General features: G+C 44.4%; 1 protein-coding gene across 1 annotated transcript; it reads right to left on the bottom strand.

Moving 5' to 3' along the window:
* LURAP1 (leucine rich adaptor protein 1) lies at window positions 1-15,929 on the bottom strand. Its single transcript, XM_049617277.1, has 2 exons — window positions 15,645-15,929; window positions 1-6,111 (listed from the first exon to the last, which is right to left on the bottom strand). Exons 1-2 carry the CDS (start codon window positions 15,840-15,842, stop codon window positions 5,590-5,592), a joined length of 720 nt encoding a protein of 239 aa, XP_049473234.1. The 5' UTR covers window positions 15,843-15,929; the 3' UTR covers window positions 1-5,589.
* Between the last annotated feature and the right edge of the window lie 3,060 nt (window positions 15,930-18,989).

Genomic DNA, 18,989 nt, shown 5'->3' on the forward strand with positions numbered 1-18,989 from the left:
TCCTAGAGGATGTGAAAAAGGTTTTATGTGTAGAATTAGAATAACAGAGGGAATAATATTACTAGAAAAGGCATCATTTTGTAATCTCTAATAAAATAACCAATTTATAAAATGGTCATTAATAGATGTTAAAACAATTTGCCAAAAAGTTGACAGGAATTTTATGACACAGAATCAGGCTATCACCACCTGAAAATGGAAGGAGCCATTTCAAACCTGAAATGGCCAGGGGAAGAGAGCCGTCCAAGCGGGAATACCTGTGCTCCTGTGTAAGTGAAAAGGAAATGTTTATTGTATTAAATCACTGAAATATGGGGCAATGTGTTATGGAAGTTAGCTTATTGTAAAATAATACCATTTATATATATATATATATATGTATATATATATATATATATCTCAACATATAAGCGCACAATTATCTATTTTTTTAAAGATACAAACATATCCGAACACATACTAAACACATCAGAGTATATGCCTAGGTCAGGAAGAGGAATGAGAACAGGGATCAGGGATCAAAAGAAGAAAATAAAGCAATAAAGGGGCCTAATATCAACTGAGGATGAGAGTTCATCACACTATGAGGAGCATGGTTTAACTTATTAAGGAATAAAAACTAATTTAAAAAGGAGAGAACAAATCTACCCTTTCTAAAGAGAGCCCAGCCTAGTTCGCTGGTAATTACCTTCCGCCTTGCACAGAATGGTTCTGGAGAGGAGGCAGTGTTGAAGACAGAGCTTGCTGGAACCCTCCACCATGTTCACTAGGAGAGTGTCAAGCCTGAAAATTCCCTAAACTGAGAATTTCTCCCTTTAATCTCAGCTCTGCCTGGTAGTGATGATGCAAGAGGCACTTGCCATTCTCCAGACATGGGGCCTGCACCTGGCCACCTTCCCCTTGGCCACCACTTTCCCACCACCCTTCACTCCAGGCTGAGGGAGGCTGGACAAAGCATACAGGCTCATTCGGGGCCTGGGTGCATCCATCTGCCCACCTTCCATCTCTGCCTTTGGTAGGCTGAATAATGGTTCTTACTCCAAAGATGTTCATTTTCTGATCCTCAAAACCCATGAATATTTTACCTTTTGTGACAAAAGGGACTTTGAAGAGGTTAAATTAAGGATTTTGACATGAGGAGATGATCCTAGATCATCCCAGTGGGCCCAATATAATCACAAGCATATGTAATCACAATATAATCCTCAAAAGACAGAATTAAAGAAGATGAAAGAATGGAAGAAGAGGTCAGAACCTAAATATTAACACAAGGAGAGAAGATGCTATCCTGTTACCTTGAAGATAGAGGAAGGGACCATGAACCAAGGAATGCAAGCAGCCTCTAGAAACTAGAAAAGGCAAAGAAATGGATTCTCCCCTGGCGTCTCCAGAAGGAATACAGACTTTAATTTAGCCCGGTGAAACTGATTTCAGACTTCTGACCTCCAGAACTGTAAGATGCTAAATTTGTGTCATTTTTTTGTTTGTTTGTTTTTTGTTAGTGTTTATTATTTATTTATTTTTAAATTTTATTTTTTATTTTTTAAAATTTACATTCAAGTTAGCATATAGTGCAACAATGATTTCAGGAGTAGATTCCTTAATGCCCCTTACCCATTTAGCCCATCCCCCTCCCACAACCCCTCCGGTAACTCTGTTTGTTCTCCATATTTATGAGTCTCTTCTGTTTTGTCCCCCTCCCTGTTTTTATACTATTTTTGTTTCCCTTCCCTTATGTTCATCTGTTTTGTCTCTTAAAGTCCTCATATGAGTGAAGTCATATGATATTTGTCTTACTCTGACTAATTTCACTTAGCATAATACCCTCCAGTTCCATCCACATGGTTGCAAATGGCAAGATTTCATTCTCTTTGATTGCCGAGTAATACTCCGTTGTGTATATATACCACATTTTCTTTATCCATTCATCCATCGATGGACATTTGGGCTCTTTCCATACTTTGGCTATTGTTGATAGTGCTGCTATAAACATGGGGGTGCATGTGTCCCTTCAAAACAGCACACCTGTATCCCGTGGATAAATGCCTAGTAGTGCAATTGCTGGATTGTAGGGTAGTTCTATTTTTAGTTTTTTGAGGAACCTCCATACTGTTTTCCAGAGTGGCTGCACCAGCTTGCATTCCCATAAATTTATGTCGTTTTAAGCCAATAAGTTTGTGGTAATTCATGATAGCAGCAGGAGGAAACTAGCATACTAGCCCTGCTGCTAGGCAGCATAACCTGTTCTCCTAGGGGAGTAAGGTCTGTGACAGTAGGGAGTGGGGAATCAAAGACTTCTGGGAAGCCCCTGCAGCCAGACTGACCCAGGTTCCTATTATAGTTGATTTATTACCTATCTCACCATGAACATATATCTAAGCAACAATACATGATTAATAATGCATTATTTAGAGGGTTGCTAAGAATTAAATAGAATAATATTTATATTACCTACTATGACCTAATTAGCTACTTTTTAAAAAACAAGTCCTATCTCCTTGTGGGTTTACACACATTCGTTCTTCCATTCATTCAACAGGTGTCACTGAACACCAAGTAGTGCCTGGAACCCATACACACAGTGAGCCTGTCTGCTACAAGCTCCAAGCATTTCTCATCTAAGCTGCCACCGAGCTTCCAATCAGTCCAATACTCAACCTTACTGCTCCATCCTAAATGCAGGCTCTTACACTTGCCCACTCCCAAGGTCTCATATCTCCTCGATGGGCTCATCCTGTCAGCACCACCCTTTACCCTCCCAGGCATTGTTTTTGCAGCTTCCAGGAGCAGTCTCATCTCTGCCTTTACCCAGTTGTGCCTATCCAACTGTGCTGTACTCCCTAGACCTGCGGAGCTCCCCAACTCCACAGGATTCTTCCGGATTTCCTAATTTCAAAGCTCCCCACCCCCACCTTACTTCTAACCTCCAGGTCTGAAATGCTGAGCTCTTCCTCCATAATGTCTGGGCCTACTGGCCCTCCCTAGGAAAAGGGTTTGTCCAGGATGATTTTTCTTATATCTGCAGTCCAGATTCATGCAGCTTTTACCTAGTCGAGGTCCAAGGTTCTCTTTCCTCAGAGCCTATAGCACTTTCTCTAAACCCTGAGCTGCCTCTCTAGAGTAGGATTAAGAACCTAAATATTAACACAAGGAAAAATTGCTTTCTGTCCTTTGGGTGGTGTTAACTGGGTGGAATGGGGGAACAGTCTAGCCAAGTGACGGCACTGTGGGCAGACAGGCAAGAAATCTGGGTTCTCTAGAGTCTTGCCTTGGATCTACAATGGGTGACACTGGGCAAATCTCTGCCCTCTCTAGGCCTGTCTCTCTAGCTTGTCTGTGCACTGAAGGTCCAGTGTTCTGTAAGGCTATACTTGAGCTTTGAGATTCTAGGCAGCTACCCCGGCTATGGCACACAATGGCCACAAGATGGCGCACCTCCTCTTCAGCTCAGAAGTTTGTAGCCTAACCAAACAAGTAAGCTTCAAAAAAGAACACAAAGCTTCTAAGTGAAAAGGTAGTTTACCCGAGGCATGCTACAAAATGGCAACAGAGTAGGAACTGGAGAAGGGCATTTGAACTGCCACCCTAAGGGGAAGTCAGGAGCCCCAAGACCAGAAGAGGTGTTAAGGAGAGGGCTGATAAGTAGCAAAGGAGGAAAGGCTAAGAATATGCTTTAGAAATTTTGATCACTTTGAGGGGATGGGAGAAGAGCGAGTCCTTAGGGGGGAGCTATGGAATGAACACATTGCCCCAAAAGGACTGGGGTGGGAGTTGCAGAACAAAACTTGAGAAATTTAGGGAAAGTGGAGATTAACTTGTCTTCTTTCCCTTCTCCAGCATAGAACAAAAGGTAGAGAAATTGCAGGAGTTATTATAGCACTTGGGGAAGCTCCTCCTCCACGGTGGAAGGCACAGCAAATAGGCAAGGATCACCTGACATCCTTTTCTCTCTTTTTTGCCTTCCAATGATTAGTTTCAGGCCCCAGGAAAAACAAAGACCAACATATAGGCAGTTAGCTGGGGTTCAAAGGGTTAATCTCCAAGAATTCATTCTCTGACATCAGCCACAGCCCTTCTTTCACAACTGCACCCCCCCCCCCAACTACCCCCACTTGTCCTCTCCTTGGGCCCCAGGTTGGCAGCCTCCTTGAATTCCTTCTTTGCTGTAATTCACTAGGGCCTTAGGACCTAGGCTCAGAGCCAGTTCCCTGCTCCCACCTCAGGTCCCAGGGGTCTAGGGCTTGCTCTAAGGGAGGAAGGAAAGCAGCCTTCCCCTCTATCTCTGCCCCTCATAGGATGTGGGGCTTAGGACCAAAGAGCCTCTGTCTTTCCCTGCCACACCCCCACACTCCCATTGTAATCCAGACAAGGAGATTTCTTGTGTCTCAGCCTCTGGCAGGCATCCTTGTGACAAATGGTAGAAGGTCCGGGGCAGGATGGGGGAAGGGAAATCACAGGATCAGAGAAGATACCTCCCCTCTTTGGAAATTATGATACACCCCCAGAGCTCTTCAAGCTTCTTCTCCCTCTGATTCCCATCAGCAATGGGGAGAGAGGGGGGTAGATGGGGGACTCATCTGCATATAAAAGGCCGGAGGCCCTGAAGAAGTGGAAGTGGAAACTGAGAAGGTGTGGAGACACAAAGGCTAAACCTCCTGGCAGACAGTTTTGGAGCCAGAATACAAAAATGGGGGCAACCCAGGGAAGGGGTAAGACAGGAGACTGGCAGGGCAGGCCAAACAAACTTTTGAGCCGTGGGTAGAGGCCCCTGAATTTCCCTCCCTAAAAGCACAGATGTAGGAATACTGGCATCAGATAGGGATGTGGTCACAGAGGAAGTGAGACCCCCTAGAACAAAATGAGAACACCCAATTTAAAAAGTAAGAACCTTTCTGAAAAGGAACACAAACATCTGACAGTGAGAAGCTTTCCTACCAGGAGGGGTGATATGATCCCCCTAGCAAGAAGTAACGGTATGGAGAATAAATGGTGTGGTCTCACTTAGCAGCAGGGGCTCAGACAACCCTATACTGCCCTATCACCACTAAGAGACTGGTACAGAGGAAAGTCTATTCCATCCTGGCAGGAAATGACATCACTCACCAGACAGGAAGGGATGGTTCTACCAACCCCAGAGGCTTCTAGGAGGGCCAATCCATGGAAGGTTGGCCCTGAATGTCCATGTCCCTCCACAGTTCTCCATCTTGGCCAAGAGGGGGGCCAAGACTCCTAGATGTTGGGTGAGGTAATTACACCCCCATCTCTTCATCAGTGATCTCCTATGGGTCCTAAATCCCTCAAATCCTTACGTAGTTGCAGGGGGAAGGGGAAGAGATACTATCACACCAGAAGCTACAGGTCAAGCCTCTAGAGTCATTGTATCTATGTAAATAGCTCTAGGGTCCCAATAATTGAAGGATAAAGGCAGAGCCTCCTTAGGGGCCAGAAGGATGGTAAGGCCAGGTTTCCACGGTAACTGGATTTCAATGCAGCCTCCTCCTAGACCCAGAATAAGGGAGAATAAATTTCTAGGGAGACCAGGACCTAGTGATGAAAGAGTTATAGAAATATGAAAGGACGGGAAAGTTATTACAAGAAGGTCACATCATCCTGGCACTGCCCCCAATACCAGTGGGCCTCAAAGCCAAGCGTAACACTTTCATCCTCTAGTGGTTCAGGAGGTCCACCTTGGAGCCCCTCCCCTGGGGGCTTCCATACAGCCCTCAAGTTCCCTAGCCTGGTGGCTGTCAGGTCCACCTCAGTCCTGGCCCTGTCCCCACTGGGTATAACCTTTGCCCAGTCCATTTCAGGACGGGGAGCCCCAGGGGGGCCCTGTTCATCCATCTCGCTGGGGGCCACCGTGTCTAGGAAACTGCCGATGGAGACACTGTCCAGCCGGTCAGTGGAGCTGGTGTCTGGCAGGCTGTCCCAGCTGCCTCGCCTTGAGCGGCCTGGACTCCCGCCTGTCAGACTATATTGGCTGCTGGTGAGGCTGCTGCAGTGGCTGGTCAATGTCCCCCGCTCCTCCAACAGCCAGCGCACAGCCTCGATGCCCTCATTCAAAGTCACCAGCTGCTGCAGGATCTTCACATCGATGGCTCGCAGGTAAGCCTGGGGGAGTAGGAGAAGGAATCAGTCTGAGCTTCAGAGCCATGGGTTTCCCAAATATTTCTAGAGACCCCACTTTGTGGTCCAACCAACCATGCCTCAATTTTAAGAAGCATGGGAATAGAAGTATGGTTGATTTAGAGTGTGGGCTTTAGAAGCAGACAGATTGCAGTTGTTGTTTTAAAAAATTTTTTTAACGTTTATTTATTATTGAGATACAGAGAGACAGAGCGTGAGCAGGGGAGGGGCAAAGAGAGAGAGGGAGACACAGAATCAGAAGCAGGCTCCAGGCTCTGAGCTGTCAGCACAGAGCCCGATGCGGGGCTCGAACTCATGAACCGTGAGATCATGACCTGAGCCAAAGTCGGATGCTCAACAGACTGAGGCACCCAGACGCCGCAGATTGCAGTTTAAAATCTCAGTTCTGGGGGCACCTGGGTGGCTCAGTCCGTTAAGCATCCGACTTCATGATCACACAGTTCATGAGTTCAAGCCCCGCATCAGGCTCTGTGCTGACAGCTCAGAGCCTGGAGCCTGCTTCAGATTCTGTGTCTCCCTCTCTCTCTGTCCCTCCCCCATTCACACTCTGTCTCTCTCTTTCTCTTTCAAAAATAAACGTTAAAAAATAATTTAAGTATTCAACACAGTGCGTGACACAGAGTTAGGTCTCAGTAAATGTTTAGTATCGAAATCCGATCCCACTGAGATTTGAACTTCATAGAATAGGGCATTAACTATTGAACCAGTCCAGAATCAAAGAATAACCTGATAGGGAGTCTGGTGTTAATTAGGAAGTAGACTGAGCCAAAAGGAGGCAGGAGCTGGGGAATAAAGAGGGAGCTCACCTGGCCCCACAGTCCCTTCAGGGTGTGGGTAGCAGTTGTTCAAAGGGTCAGAATCCTGTTGGCTACAGATGCAGGGCTTCTCTTCACCACACACTAGTCTAGGGTGTCTGTACTGGGAGTAAATCTGACTTACCAGGTAATCTTTAGGTCCCTCCCACCTCAGATCCCCTAAGTTATCTTCCGCAAATACCGATCTGAATCTGTCCCTCCCTTGCTCAAGAAACTTTCTGGGCTTTGCACAGCTCTTAGAGAATAAAATCTAAATATTTTAGCAGCAGGCATTCAAAAGCTGTCATAATACATCCCCTGCCTGTCTCTCCGCTTCACTTTTAGCATACTTCCCTGGAAGCCCCCCAGTCCCGTCACACATGACTTTCTGATTTCATATTTATTTAATTTTCCTTTTAGGCAAAGTAATGGATGCACATAGATTAAAGACACAAAGAGTTCTGTGAGATTTATCATGAAAGTAATAGTCCCCCATCCTAATCCTAAATCTTTCTTCCCAGAAACAACCATTATTCATTTTTTATCTGCTTATTTTGGTACTTAGATTCTAATCTCCAAATAACATTCCACTTACTGACTTTTAAGTTTTAGGTGTTTTCTACTGCCTTCCCATACGATAGAAGGTTAAGGATTTAACTTTTTCATCCTACTCCCCGATCCTCTGCCATACAGACACCTTTCTCTCTGTATTCCAACATACGCGATAAAATGAATTATTCAGTATTTACCTTATTAGGATTTGGAAATGCTATTCGCGGCCAAGTTGTACAGTTTACTATGGCTACTTTTCATTTCTTACTTCATGTTTTCCTTAGAATAATAATATTATTGTAATTATGCCTTAGAATAATAATAAATGATATATATCATCTTACATAATTATTACGTTATCATATTATTACTACTACATACATTACTACTACTCTTTTGCTTAGTTTGCTATATAATCATCAGTAAGTCAGCCTCAAACCCTCTCCCAATTGTCTGAATTTTCCTCTCAAGGCTTTTAAACATATCACATCTTCCATCTATTCCATGTTCTTAGAGACAGCTCTTCAGGAGCCTTCTTTTTTATATATAAAATTTCTAATATTTATTATTTTTAAAAAACTTTTAATGTTTATTTATTTTTGAAAGAGAGAGACAGCGTGTGAGTGGAGGAGGGGCAGAGAGAGAGGGAGAGACAGAATCTGAAGCTCAAACCCATGAACTGTGAGATGATGACCTGAGCTGAAGTTGGATGTTTAACCTACTGAGCCACTAGGACGCCCTTATCTATTTATTTTTGAGAAAGAGAGAGCATGAGCAAGTAGGGGAGGGGCAGAGAGAGAGGGAGACAGAGAATCCCAAGTGGGGATGGAATTCATGCACCATGAGATCATGACCTGAGCTGCCCAGGCGCCCCAGGAGCCTTCTGATCTGCCCCAATCTGTACCTGCTGCACAACTATCCTCCAGGGATCCCCCTTCACTCTCATCCTAGGGACTCCCTTTGCCTCTTTCCTGAGTTGGATCCCTTGTTTCCTGATCCTATGTCTTCTTCTTTCTTGATTCACTCCTTTATTGTGTGTGTGGTGCTTTTCCTTCAGTAGCTTCCTGCAACAATCTACATAGGAGGTACATTTGTTGAAGCTTCACATGTTTAAAATGCTGTTTTCCTCCCCTCCCCTCATAGACAGTTGATGGGTATAGAATTCCAGGTTGAAAATAAATTTTCCTCAGGATTTAAGGCATTGTTCCATTGTCTTTTAGTTTCCAGTGTTAAACTTAAAAGTATGATGCCATTATGATTCCTGATTGTATGTATCCATCTTCCTTTTCTTTCTGGAAGTTTTTAGGATCTTCTCTTTGTTCCCAATGTTTTGTTTTGTTTTGTTTTGTTTTAATTTTTATTTGTTGTTTTTAAGTTTATTTATTGATTTTGAAAGAAAGAGAGTATGAGTGAGGGAGGGGCAGAGAGATAGGGAGAGAGAGAATCCCAAGTAGGCTCTGTGCTAGCAAAGTGGGGCTTGATCCCATGAACTGTGAGATCATGACCTGAGCTGAAATCAAGAGTTGTACGCTTAACCAACTGAGCCACCCAGGCACCCTGTTCCCAGTGTTCTAAATTATCCCAATAATTTGCCATGGCGTGGGTCTATTTTCATACATTGAATTGGCCACTTGATGGGTCCTTTTAATCTGGAGGCTCATATCCTTCAGTTCTGAGAGATTTTCTTTATTTCTTTCTTGATTTCTCCTCCACTATTTCTATGATCTTTCTGGAAATCCTATTATTTGAATAGAGGGTGTCCTGGACAGATCCTCTCTCTTTTTTTTTTTTAATCCTCTTCCATCTTTTTCTATATTTGTTCTAGTTTCTGAAATATTTCAACATTATCAACCCTTCTACTGAGTTTTTCATATTTTCCTATCATGTTTTTATTTCTAAGAGTTGTTCTAGTTCTCTGAATGTTTTCCTGTTTATAGCTTCCTGATATGGCTGCAATATTATCTTATCTTTTTAGGGATATAGTTAATGATTTTTTTATAAGTTCTCATCTTCCAATATTATCTCCATTTCATTCAAGTTGTTTTTTTCTGTTTATCTACATCTGTACAGTTAGAGGGTCTCATCAGGTCTCTTACAGTGTTTAGTAGCTGCTCATACTTCAGAGTGGTCTCTAAAAAGCTGGTTGCAAACTGGCAATTATCTGGCTGGGCTATTTGGGTTAGCCCTGAGTCAGTATCTCTTATGGTTACTTTCTCTCAGGTTCACCATATTCACCATATTATACCCATCTTGAGAATATAAGGAAAGCTGCCAAGTAGGGGGAAATGCTAGAAGGGTATATCATAACATTTAATACATTTTTACTTAATCCCTCTTGCCTTCAACTTTGTTGTCTCTCAATCTGGAGACCTTTGGTTCTAGGTGTTTTTTTTTTAATAACAATTTATAAATGTTTATTGAATTATTCAGTAAATGATTGTTTTACATCTAGAATGATAAACCAGAATATAACCAAGTATTTGTACACTGAGAAAAATATAGGCACTGGAATTAAACAGATCTGGATTCAAACTCCAGTTATGCCATTAATGAACCATATGATTTTGGAATTTTTATTCCCCTTTAAACCTTCATTTCTTCATTGTAAAATGAGGATACTATTTTTTTAAATTTTTATTTAATTAATTAACTTATTTATTTTTAATTAAAAAGTCTCCACACCCAACATGGGGCTTGAACTCACAACCCTGAGATTAAGAGTCACATGCCCTACCAACTGAGCCAGCCAGGTGCACCGAGGACACTACCTAATTAAAAAGTTTATTTTAAAAAACGGAAGGTTGTCCCTAGGTGGCTCAGTTAGTTAAGCGTCTGACTCTTGATTTCGGCCCAGGTCATGATCTCATGGTTCATGAGATGGCCCTGTGTTGGGCTCTGTGCTGAGCATAGAGCCTGATTGGGATTTTTCTCTTCCTCTCTCTCTGCCCCTCCCCCTCTTGCTCTCTCTCCTTCATTATAAATAAATAAACATTTAAAAAATAAAAATAAATGGAAGGAATGCATTAACATGCACAAGATACTGCCTGACAAGTATTAGTTCATAAATGGTAGCTATTTAACTTTACATATTACTATGGTAAACCTAATTACCATGGCATAAGCACAGAACAAAATTCTGTACCTGAAATTATTTGTGACTTTGGAATAATATCACAACTCTAACTCAATGAAACAGATGGTTATTTGGTTCCTGAGTTGTCTAATGATTACAAAGATAATGGAGAAACTGTCCCTACTTAACAGAAACTTGCAGTTTCAATAAAGAGATATGAACAGGGGCAACTGGGTGGCTCAATTGGTTAAGCATCCAACTTCTGCTCAGGTCATGATCTTGCAGTCTGTGAGTTCGAACCTCACATCGGGCTCTGTGCTGACAGCTCAGAGCCTGGAGCGTGCTTCAGCTTCTGTGTCTCCCTCTCTCTCTGCCCCTCCCCTGCACATGCTCTGTCTCTCTCTGTCTCTCAAAAATAAATAAACATTAAAAAAAATTTTTTTTAAATAAAGAGATATAAACATGAACAACTGAAATGCCACAGACTATACAGATTATTGACATATGATAAGGAAGATTATCTTCAATTGTTTCATACTGGGGACAAATAAGTTAACAGTGAAACCAACAGCCCTAGTCCAAAACCAAACTAGATGTATTAAATAAAACTTCTCATACTAAAAATGCTTCTCCTGCTATAATTCCTCCTTTCTTCCTTTCTTCTCTCCTTCCTTCCCCTTCTTCCCTTCCTTCTGTACTATTCTTTTCCAAAACTTACATCTCCAATCTTCTGTTAGGATAAAGAAGTGGCTGGCACCTGGTTGCCCAGTTAGGGAGGAGATCTTAGAATATGATTCTTTTTTTTTATTTTTATTAAAAATTTTTTTTAATGTTTATTTATTTTTGAGAGAGACAGAGACAGAATGTGAGTGGGTTGGGGCAGAGAGAGAGGGAGACACAGAATCTGAAGAAGGCTCCAGGCCGTCAGCACAGAGCCCGACGCAGGACTCAAACTCACAAGCTGTGAGATCATGACCTGAGCCGAAGTCGGACGCTCAACCAACTGAGCCACCCAGGCGCCCCATCTTAGAATATGATTCTTAAACAGACATTCACAAACCCTTCTGTTTTCAGCTTCACTTGTGCCCCTCAGTTCTAGAAATACCCAGTGCTTCCAACTCCTGTGACCTTTGAGGGTTTCTGTAGTGCAAAATGTGTTGCTTTTCAGCTTTCCTTGCTGCTAGCTTGAAATTCAGCTTTTTTTTTCAGGTCTACTAAGTTACAAGTCTTCCTTCTGATCTTTAGCTTCCAAAATTTTATTCCTATCATCTTCTCTCCTATTTTTGTTGTCATAATGGTTTCATGGCCTTTAAAATAATCCTTCTATTGGCTTTTTAGTGAAGTTTCAGAAGGAAATGAAGGTAAATGCATGTGTTCAATCTGCCATCTTGAATTGGAATTCCCACTGACTTTATTCATTTTTCAAGCCCCAGCCTCAAATGCCACCTCCTCTAGGAAGTCTTCCCTGCTCTTCCTCACGATGTAATTAATCCATTCAGTTATGAAACAATATTTACTGGGTGTTTCTTATAGGCATTGCATTGTGTTAAAGGAAGAAAAGACACCATTTCTTAGCTTCAGGGAGTTCACAATCTATGGGTAAGATAAGACAATGACACAAGCACTAAAAATTCAATGTAGTAAATGCTAGGGGAAACAACTGCTATATAGAGGGTCACAGGTACCTAGAGGGCCCTAACCCAACAAAGGGAGGTAAGAAAATGCTTCCTAGAATAAGGCACATCAGCCGAGGCATGAAGGTTAAGTAGGACTTAGCCAGACTAAGCAGTGGAGAGAGACATTCCAACCAGAGTAAACAGCATGTAACCCCTCCAATTCAAAGTGGCCTTTCCAGGGGTGCCTGGCTGGCTCAGTCAGTAGAGTGTAAGGATCTTGATCTCAGGGTTGAGGGTTCAAACCCCATGATAGATGCAGACATTACTTAAAAAGTAAATCATAAAAAAAAAAAAAAAGTAGCCTTTCCAGAGTACAAATCTGACCATGTCACTCCTTAATGAAAACTCTTCCAGGAAGCCCATGCTGTGTTCCAATAACACTTATGGTCCTGTACCAGAGTTATTAGTCTCTCTCCCTCCTTCCTGTGAATTCAGACTGTGAGCTCCCCGAGAGTAGGTCCTGCACAGTTCATTTATGGTGCTTAGCCTAGGTCATATTAGACTTTGTGATTCTATTGCCTTTACCATCCTTGGCCCCTCTGGAGGTCTCCAGGATTCAGGGGGTTGGGTTTTACCATGCTGATGAAAAATGAGTTCTGTGACAGTGGGATTCCCTGACTGTGACAGCATCACTCCCCAGAATAGAAAAAAGCAAGGCTTTTCTTGCCAGAAAAAGAAACACTCATTCCACACCGTCTCTTTGGAAACAGAAAGGTATAAATAGCTCAGAGAGATGCAGCCTTAAAGGCCACCACAATCCAATTCTCTTCCCAGGGGGATTCAGGTTCCCCACTCCCCCACTTAACACATACATATTAGACTCTCGGCCCAGCCCTGGGGTCACAAGTATGGCACCCTCATCACTCAATACAAATCAGGCCCTGGGGTAAAGCCCGGAGATTCCAGGCCCAGCTCCCCGGCCACAGATTGAGATTCTCAGACTATTCTTACTAGGACTATCTGGTCCCACAAGCTCCTGTCCTCTCATCTTCCAAGAGGCAGAAAAACTGAGGCCAAAAGAAAGTCAGGGCCCTGCTCAAGATCTCAAAATGATTCAGGAGCTGAGCCAGGACTTGAACCCAGGTCTTCTCCCCCTTCTTGCCTGAAGCTTTTTCTCAAGCTGCTCTGTGGGGGCTCTGTGGGGGCAACAGTTCTTTGGGTGGATTAAGTAGGGAAGGTTGCTATTGTTTTCCTTTCCTACATACCCCAGACTCTGGCTGGTTCACTCAACGTGTGAGAGGGGGAGGGAACCAAGAGGAAAGGAGCCTAGAAGCAGGAATAACCTTGGCCTCAAGAGCAGGCCTGTCCCCTCCCTACAGGATTGCTGGGAGAGGGACAGTTGAAAGACAGTGCTTAGAGGGCTTGGACCAGTACTGCCACCAGTTGCTCCAAGGGAAACCCCTTGCCCTGTCCTGTCCTCCCTAGGTGCAACCCAGTGGGCAGGGCAGAGTACGCAAATATATCAATGACACCTTGACCAAGGAGAGAGAAAGGAATGGGGTAGGTAGTGACCTTTCACTGTTTGGGCCCCCAAGCAAGTGCCCTCCTTTGTGCCTTTAATGGGCAGCCTAGGGTCCTAGACCAGGCTGGGTCAAGAATGCAGAGACCTGGGGCTCCTGGGTGGCTCAGTCAGTTAAGCTCCAATTTAGGCTCAGGTCATTACCAGGGTCTGGCTCTGTGCCCAACAGCTGGGGCTGGAGCCTGCTTCAGATTCTGCGTCTCCCTCTCTCTCTGCCCCTCCCCCACTCACACCCTGTCTGTCTCTCTCTCTCTCTCTCTCTCTCTCTCTCTCTCTCTCTCTCTGTCTCAAAAATAAACATTAAAAAATTTAAAAAACAGAATGCAGAGACCTGATCAGAAGTTAAATGCACCCCCTTAAAGTTTACAACCAGAAAATCTCCATCAAAGGCAGAAGAGTTCTGAGCCAGAGAGGAGGCATGGCTCCACCACGGAGCTCCTGAGTGAGCCCAGGCAAGCCCCTGAACACCTGCAAGCATGCTTCATCCTATGGAGGAATGATGACTGCTCTTCTCACTTCAATGACGTAAAATGTCTTTAAAGTGTCTGGCACAAAGCAGATCTCAACGGTAAAAATGTAAAGTGCAGGCAGATCATCTGGATTCAAAGCCTGGATCTGCATTTTACTTTTTATATGACCTTGAGTAGTTATTTAACCTCTCTGTGCCTCAGTTTCTTTATCTATAAAAGATCACTTGCCAAATAGGGTTGCTGTGAGTATTAAGCGAATATTTTGTAAAGTGCTCAACATGATACCTGGCACCACTCTGTACAATGAGGCAAATTCGAGCCCCTCCCTTAGGTGGGCAGTCACAGCCCTGCCCTGAAGAATCTGGCACTCACCTCCAACCTTCAGGGCCAAGTGCACACATGGCATTCGAATCCTTCCCCCACGAGCCTTCCCTGATTACTCTGCCCACAAGGCTCTCCTCTCAGACTTGCAGGCTGTCTAGGAGCTCCCATGCCCTCCTTCTCTGCTCTCTCACAGCCCAGCCTGGCACAGAACTGGGCAGACAGTAGGGCTCCAGGAAAACCTATTAACTGACACACTCACCATGGCCTCCTGGTTCTAAGCCAGAGAAAATTCTTCGGATCCCCAGAACTGGCTGCAAAGTGGTGGCAGGTGTGAATCACCCCCTTCACCGGAACCAGGGCCTTGGGGAGCCTAGGCAGCCCCAGATGCCCTTCTGGCTCTGAATCTAGACCAGCAGCAACAGGGGAGGGGGAGGGTGCCTGTTTCCTTCTCTTCTCCCCAAGAAGTTACAGATAAAATATAAATATCCTTGGGGTGCTCGGAGATGATGGAGCCAATGCTGATGGTGCTGCTACTCTGACTGCTCAGGTTCTAGGAACTTCCAAATATTTTAAGTGGGGGTGGGAGAACATTGCAGGAAGGGAGGATGTCTTTAGTGGCCCTAGTCCAGGAGGTTTTCACCCAGATCTCTTCTGTGCTAAATCCTGTCATGAACACTGAGGCCTCAGAGGAGCAACCCAGTTTGCAGGAAGAGAAGAAACTGGTTGCCCTTTAATGGTGGCGGGGGGATAGACGGCACCTGGTGGAGGGGTGGGGTGGAGGAGATTTGGGCTGTGCTAGGTTCTCAGTGTTTCCCAATCCTCACCTCTCCCCTCCCAATTATTTGGCAGTAAAAACTTCCTAGAGCCCATGCCTCCCACCTCAAGTCTTCAGGACCCATCAACACCCCACTTACCCTTGGGAGGGGCAATTAATGGACCCCAGGGTTTAAGGATTGATCTGGAAGGGACCCTGAGGAGTAAGGTGGGGAATTTTAATGTTCTCCTCTCCTGTCCAACTCTGGGGGCATAAGTCTGTCCCTCAGCCCTAGCTGGGGATTCCATCCCCTGGCCCATGGAGCCCACACTCACCAGCTCCATCCTCAGCGCCATGATCTTGTCCCCCAGGCCGTGGCCCGTGTTGGGCGCCCCCGGGAGCAGCAGGGCGCCAGAGGTTCCTGGCTCCCATTCGCCTCGCAGCCCGCGGAGCAGCCCTTCAGGGGTCTTCCTGCCCACCTTGCCCTCCACATCTCGAAGGTCAGGCGATTGGGACTCCGCAGTCCCCTCCATGCCGGGCTACCGCTTAAAAGTGCTGGGAGACCGGACGGCGGGATCTTGTTCCCAGGGGTCCTCCTTTCTCCGCTGCTAGCGCCGAGCGGAACCGGTGGGTCCCCGCCCGCGCCGCGCGGGGGCGGTCGAAGGGCGCCGTAACACTCAGAAAAGCAGCGCAAAGCCGCGCGCGCGTGTGCGTGTGCGTGTGTATGTGTGTGTGTCGGTCGAGGGCTGTGCACACGTCTGAACGTCTGGCCCTGGAATGGGTGGGGGTCGGCGATTTGTACTTGGATTTGTACTTGAAGGGGAGCTAGGAGAGTTCAGTGCCTTCTGCCCACTCTTCCAACTAAATCTAGCCAGGCACACAGCAGGCGCCCCGTAAGTGTTGCAGAACAAAGGCTAAATAAGCATCCTCAGGAATTTGGGAAATTAAGAGATCTGCAGAGGTTTTTGAAAGACTTCCTGGAGTAGAAGGGCTGGGTCTAAAACAGTGGTCAGAATTTAGCTACCTACACACACACACACACACACACACACGCACACACACCACTTTCAGTGTAGCCACTGAATTTATTTTTTTAAGTTTGTTTGTTTGTTTGTAAGTAATCTCTTCATCCAAGGTGGAGTTCAGACTCACAACCGGGGATCAAGAGGGAGTCAGTCAGGCACCACCACCACCCCTCCCAGCCACTGAGTTTAGATTAAAGAAATAGAAAGTAACATTCTGTGCCTTGTAGCTCAGTTGGTTATGCAAGGGACTCTTGGTTTAGACTCAGGTCATGATCTCACGTTTTGTTGGTTCAAGCCCCGTATCTGGCTCTGTAATGACAGTGTAGAACCTGCTTGGGATTCTCTCTCTCCCTTTCTGTCTGTCCCTCCCCTGCTTGCTCTAAACAAACAAACAAACAAACAAACAAACAAGAAAGTAATGTTCTTCTGGCCACTGAGAAGTAATCAGTATGAAAGATGAAAGGTCCACATGGGCCAGCCAGATCAGATCCTGTAGACTGATGCTTCTTAAGCTTGACTGTGCATATGAATTATCTGCACATCTTGTTAAAATGCAGATTGTAATTCTGTAGATCTGGGATGGGGTCTGAGATTCTTCTTTTCTAACAAGCTCCCAGGCGATGGCCATGCTGCTGTAGAACTGTAGAAGATAGTTCTATAGTGCTTGGATTATGTTTTATAAGCAATGAGGAGCCATGAAAAACTTTTTTTGTTGTTGTTTTGGCTTGATTTGGGTTTTTAATACAAATTATTTCAGCCCATGGTCACAGAAGGATTTACAATGCAAACCCTGCTTTATCTTTTCCCACCTCTATACCCACACCCCAAAGACAATGATGTTCAGCTTTTTTTTTTTTTTTCTGGTGTTTATACACATAACTCTACATATGCTTATATAGTACTACTATTTATTAATTTTAAATATCATCTACTGACTTCTATTATGATAAATATAGATTTATCTCACACTCTGTACTTCCCTTCTTCCACTGACCCTAAATATTTCTATCACTATTTTTAGGTCATCTAATGGTTACCTTGTAACCTTAAGTAATGTGTTTTTCCTTGATATCTCTTGATCCACAGAAGAGTTTTAAATCAGAGGTTAAAAACCAGATTTACCTTTTTGGAAAACTGCTCTGGATTTTGCAAGGAGAAAGGATTGGAGGGGTACAAATCTGGAGTCAAGGAACCTGGTTGGAAGGGAAGAAACTGAAATGTCCTGGACCAGGGAGGGGCAGGTTGTGAGATTGGAGAACAGTTAGACCACAGTGGAGGACTCTTAAGGAGGTAAGACTGACAAGAGTTGGTGACTGGTTACATTTATTTGTTTATAGTGGCATTCATGAGTATTTGCTCAGGAAACGAGTGATTTCAATAAATATTATGGAGCATCTACCATTTGCTAGCCATTGCGCGTGGTGCAGAGAGTATGCTGGTGAGTAAAGACACCTCGGCTGGTTGTTGGAGATGAGGAGTCAAGGATGATTTCAGCTGTTCCTGCTGTCATTCACCAAGGAAGGGAACCCCAAAAGAGATCTAAGAGTGGGAAGAGATGATTACAGCAGGGGTCACATTAAGTTGGAGGGGCCTGTGAAGATGTCCAGCAGGCAATTAGATACAGGTCAGCCTGGAGCTCAGGAAATATTAGGACTGCAGATATGAGTGTAAGAATCTAGGTGGTTACAGAGGTCAAGAGAGTGGATATGATCTTCCATAGAAAGTGAGATTGAGGAGTGAAGATCAGGAAGGAGCCCTGAGGGACATCTTTTTCAAATGCTAATAAAATGTGTTGCATTTTCTTCTGTTCTCTAATACATACTTATTAGGAAAAATCACCTATTATCTTAGCTTCTAAGATAAGTACTGTTAACATTTGGTGTGTGTGGGGGGGGGGATACCATCCCACCACGTAGGGAGCAGGTGGAATATGGAGAGCTCAAAAAAAAAAAATCTAACTGGTCTGGCTTCCTCTGTTTCCTTTTAAAACAGTCTTCACAAAACAGTAAAGCTTCTCTTAAATGGGACTATATTGCTCCTCTGCTTACAACTTGCATAGCTACCCATTCACTTCAAATAAGCATCTCCATCACCTAGAAACTTGTTAGAAATGCAGTATTCTGCTCTACCCCAGACTATGAATCAAAAACTCTTAGAATGGGGCCCAGCAATTTGTGTTTTAAGACACCCTCCAAGTGATTCTGATGCAAGGTAAAGTTTGAGAATTACTATGTTAAGCTAAGTGCTTTATATGTATTATCTCATTAAACCTTCACAACAACTCTGTATTTTTCTTGTCAGTATAGGGCAGGGGTTGTGAGTAAAATCCGGAGCTGGGATGCCTAGGTTTGAATTCTAGCTCTCCCAGCTTTGTGACATTGGGCCTCATTAGTAATAGCACCTAACTCATAGGGTTGTGGAATTCAATGAGTTGATGGAAGTAAAGTGCTTGAACAGTGACTGGCATAGAGTAAGCATCATATAGAGTAAGCATTTCACAGATGAGGGAACCTAGGCTGAGACTTGCAGTGACTTGCCCAAGGTCTCGGGTCGTGGTAGAAGCAGGTTTTTAATTCCCCTCAGCCTCCAAACGCATACCCTAGGCCTGCATACCCTAGACGTAGGTGCATGCAGCCTTGGCCAAGCAAGGGGAGC

Source organism: Panthera uncia (genome assembly GCF_023721935.1).
Source record: "Panthera uncia isolate 11264 chromosome C1 unlocalized genomic scaffold, Puncia_PCG_1.0 HiC_scaffold_4, whole genome shotgun sequence".
Lineage (NCBI taxonomy): Eukaryota > Metazoa > Chordata > Mammalia > Carnivora > Felidae > Panthera > Panthera uncia.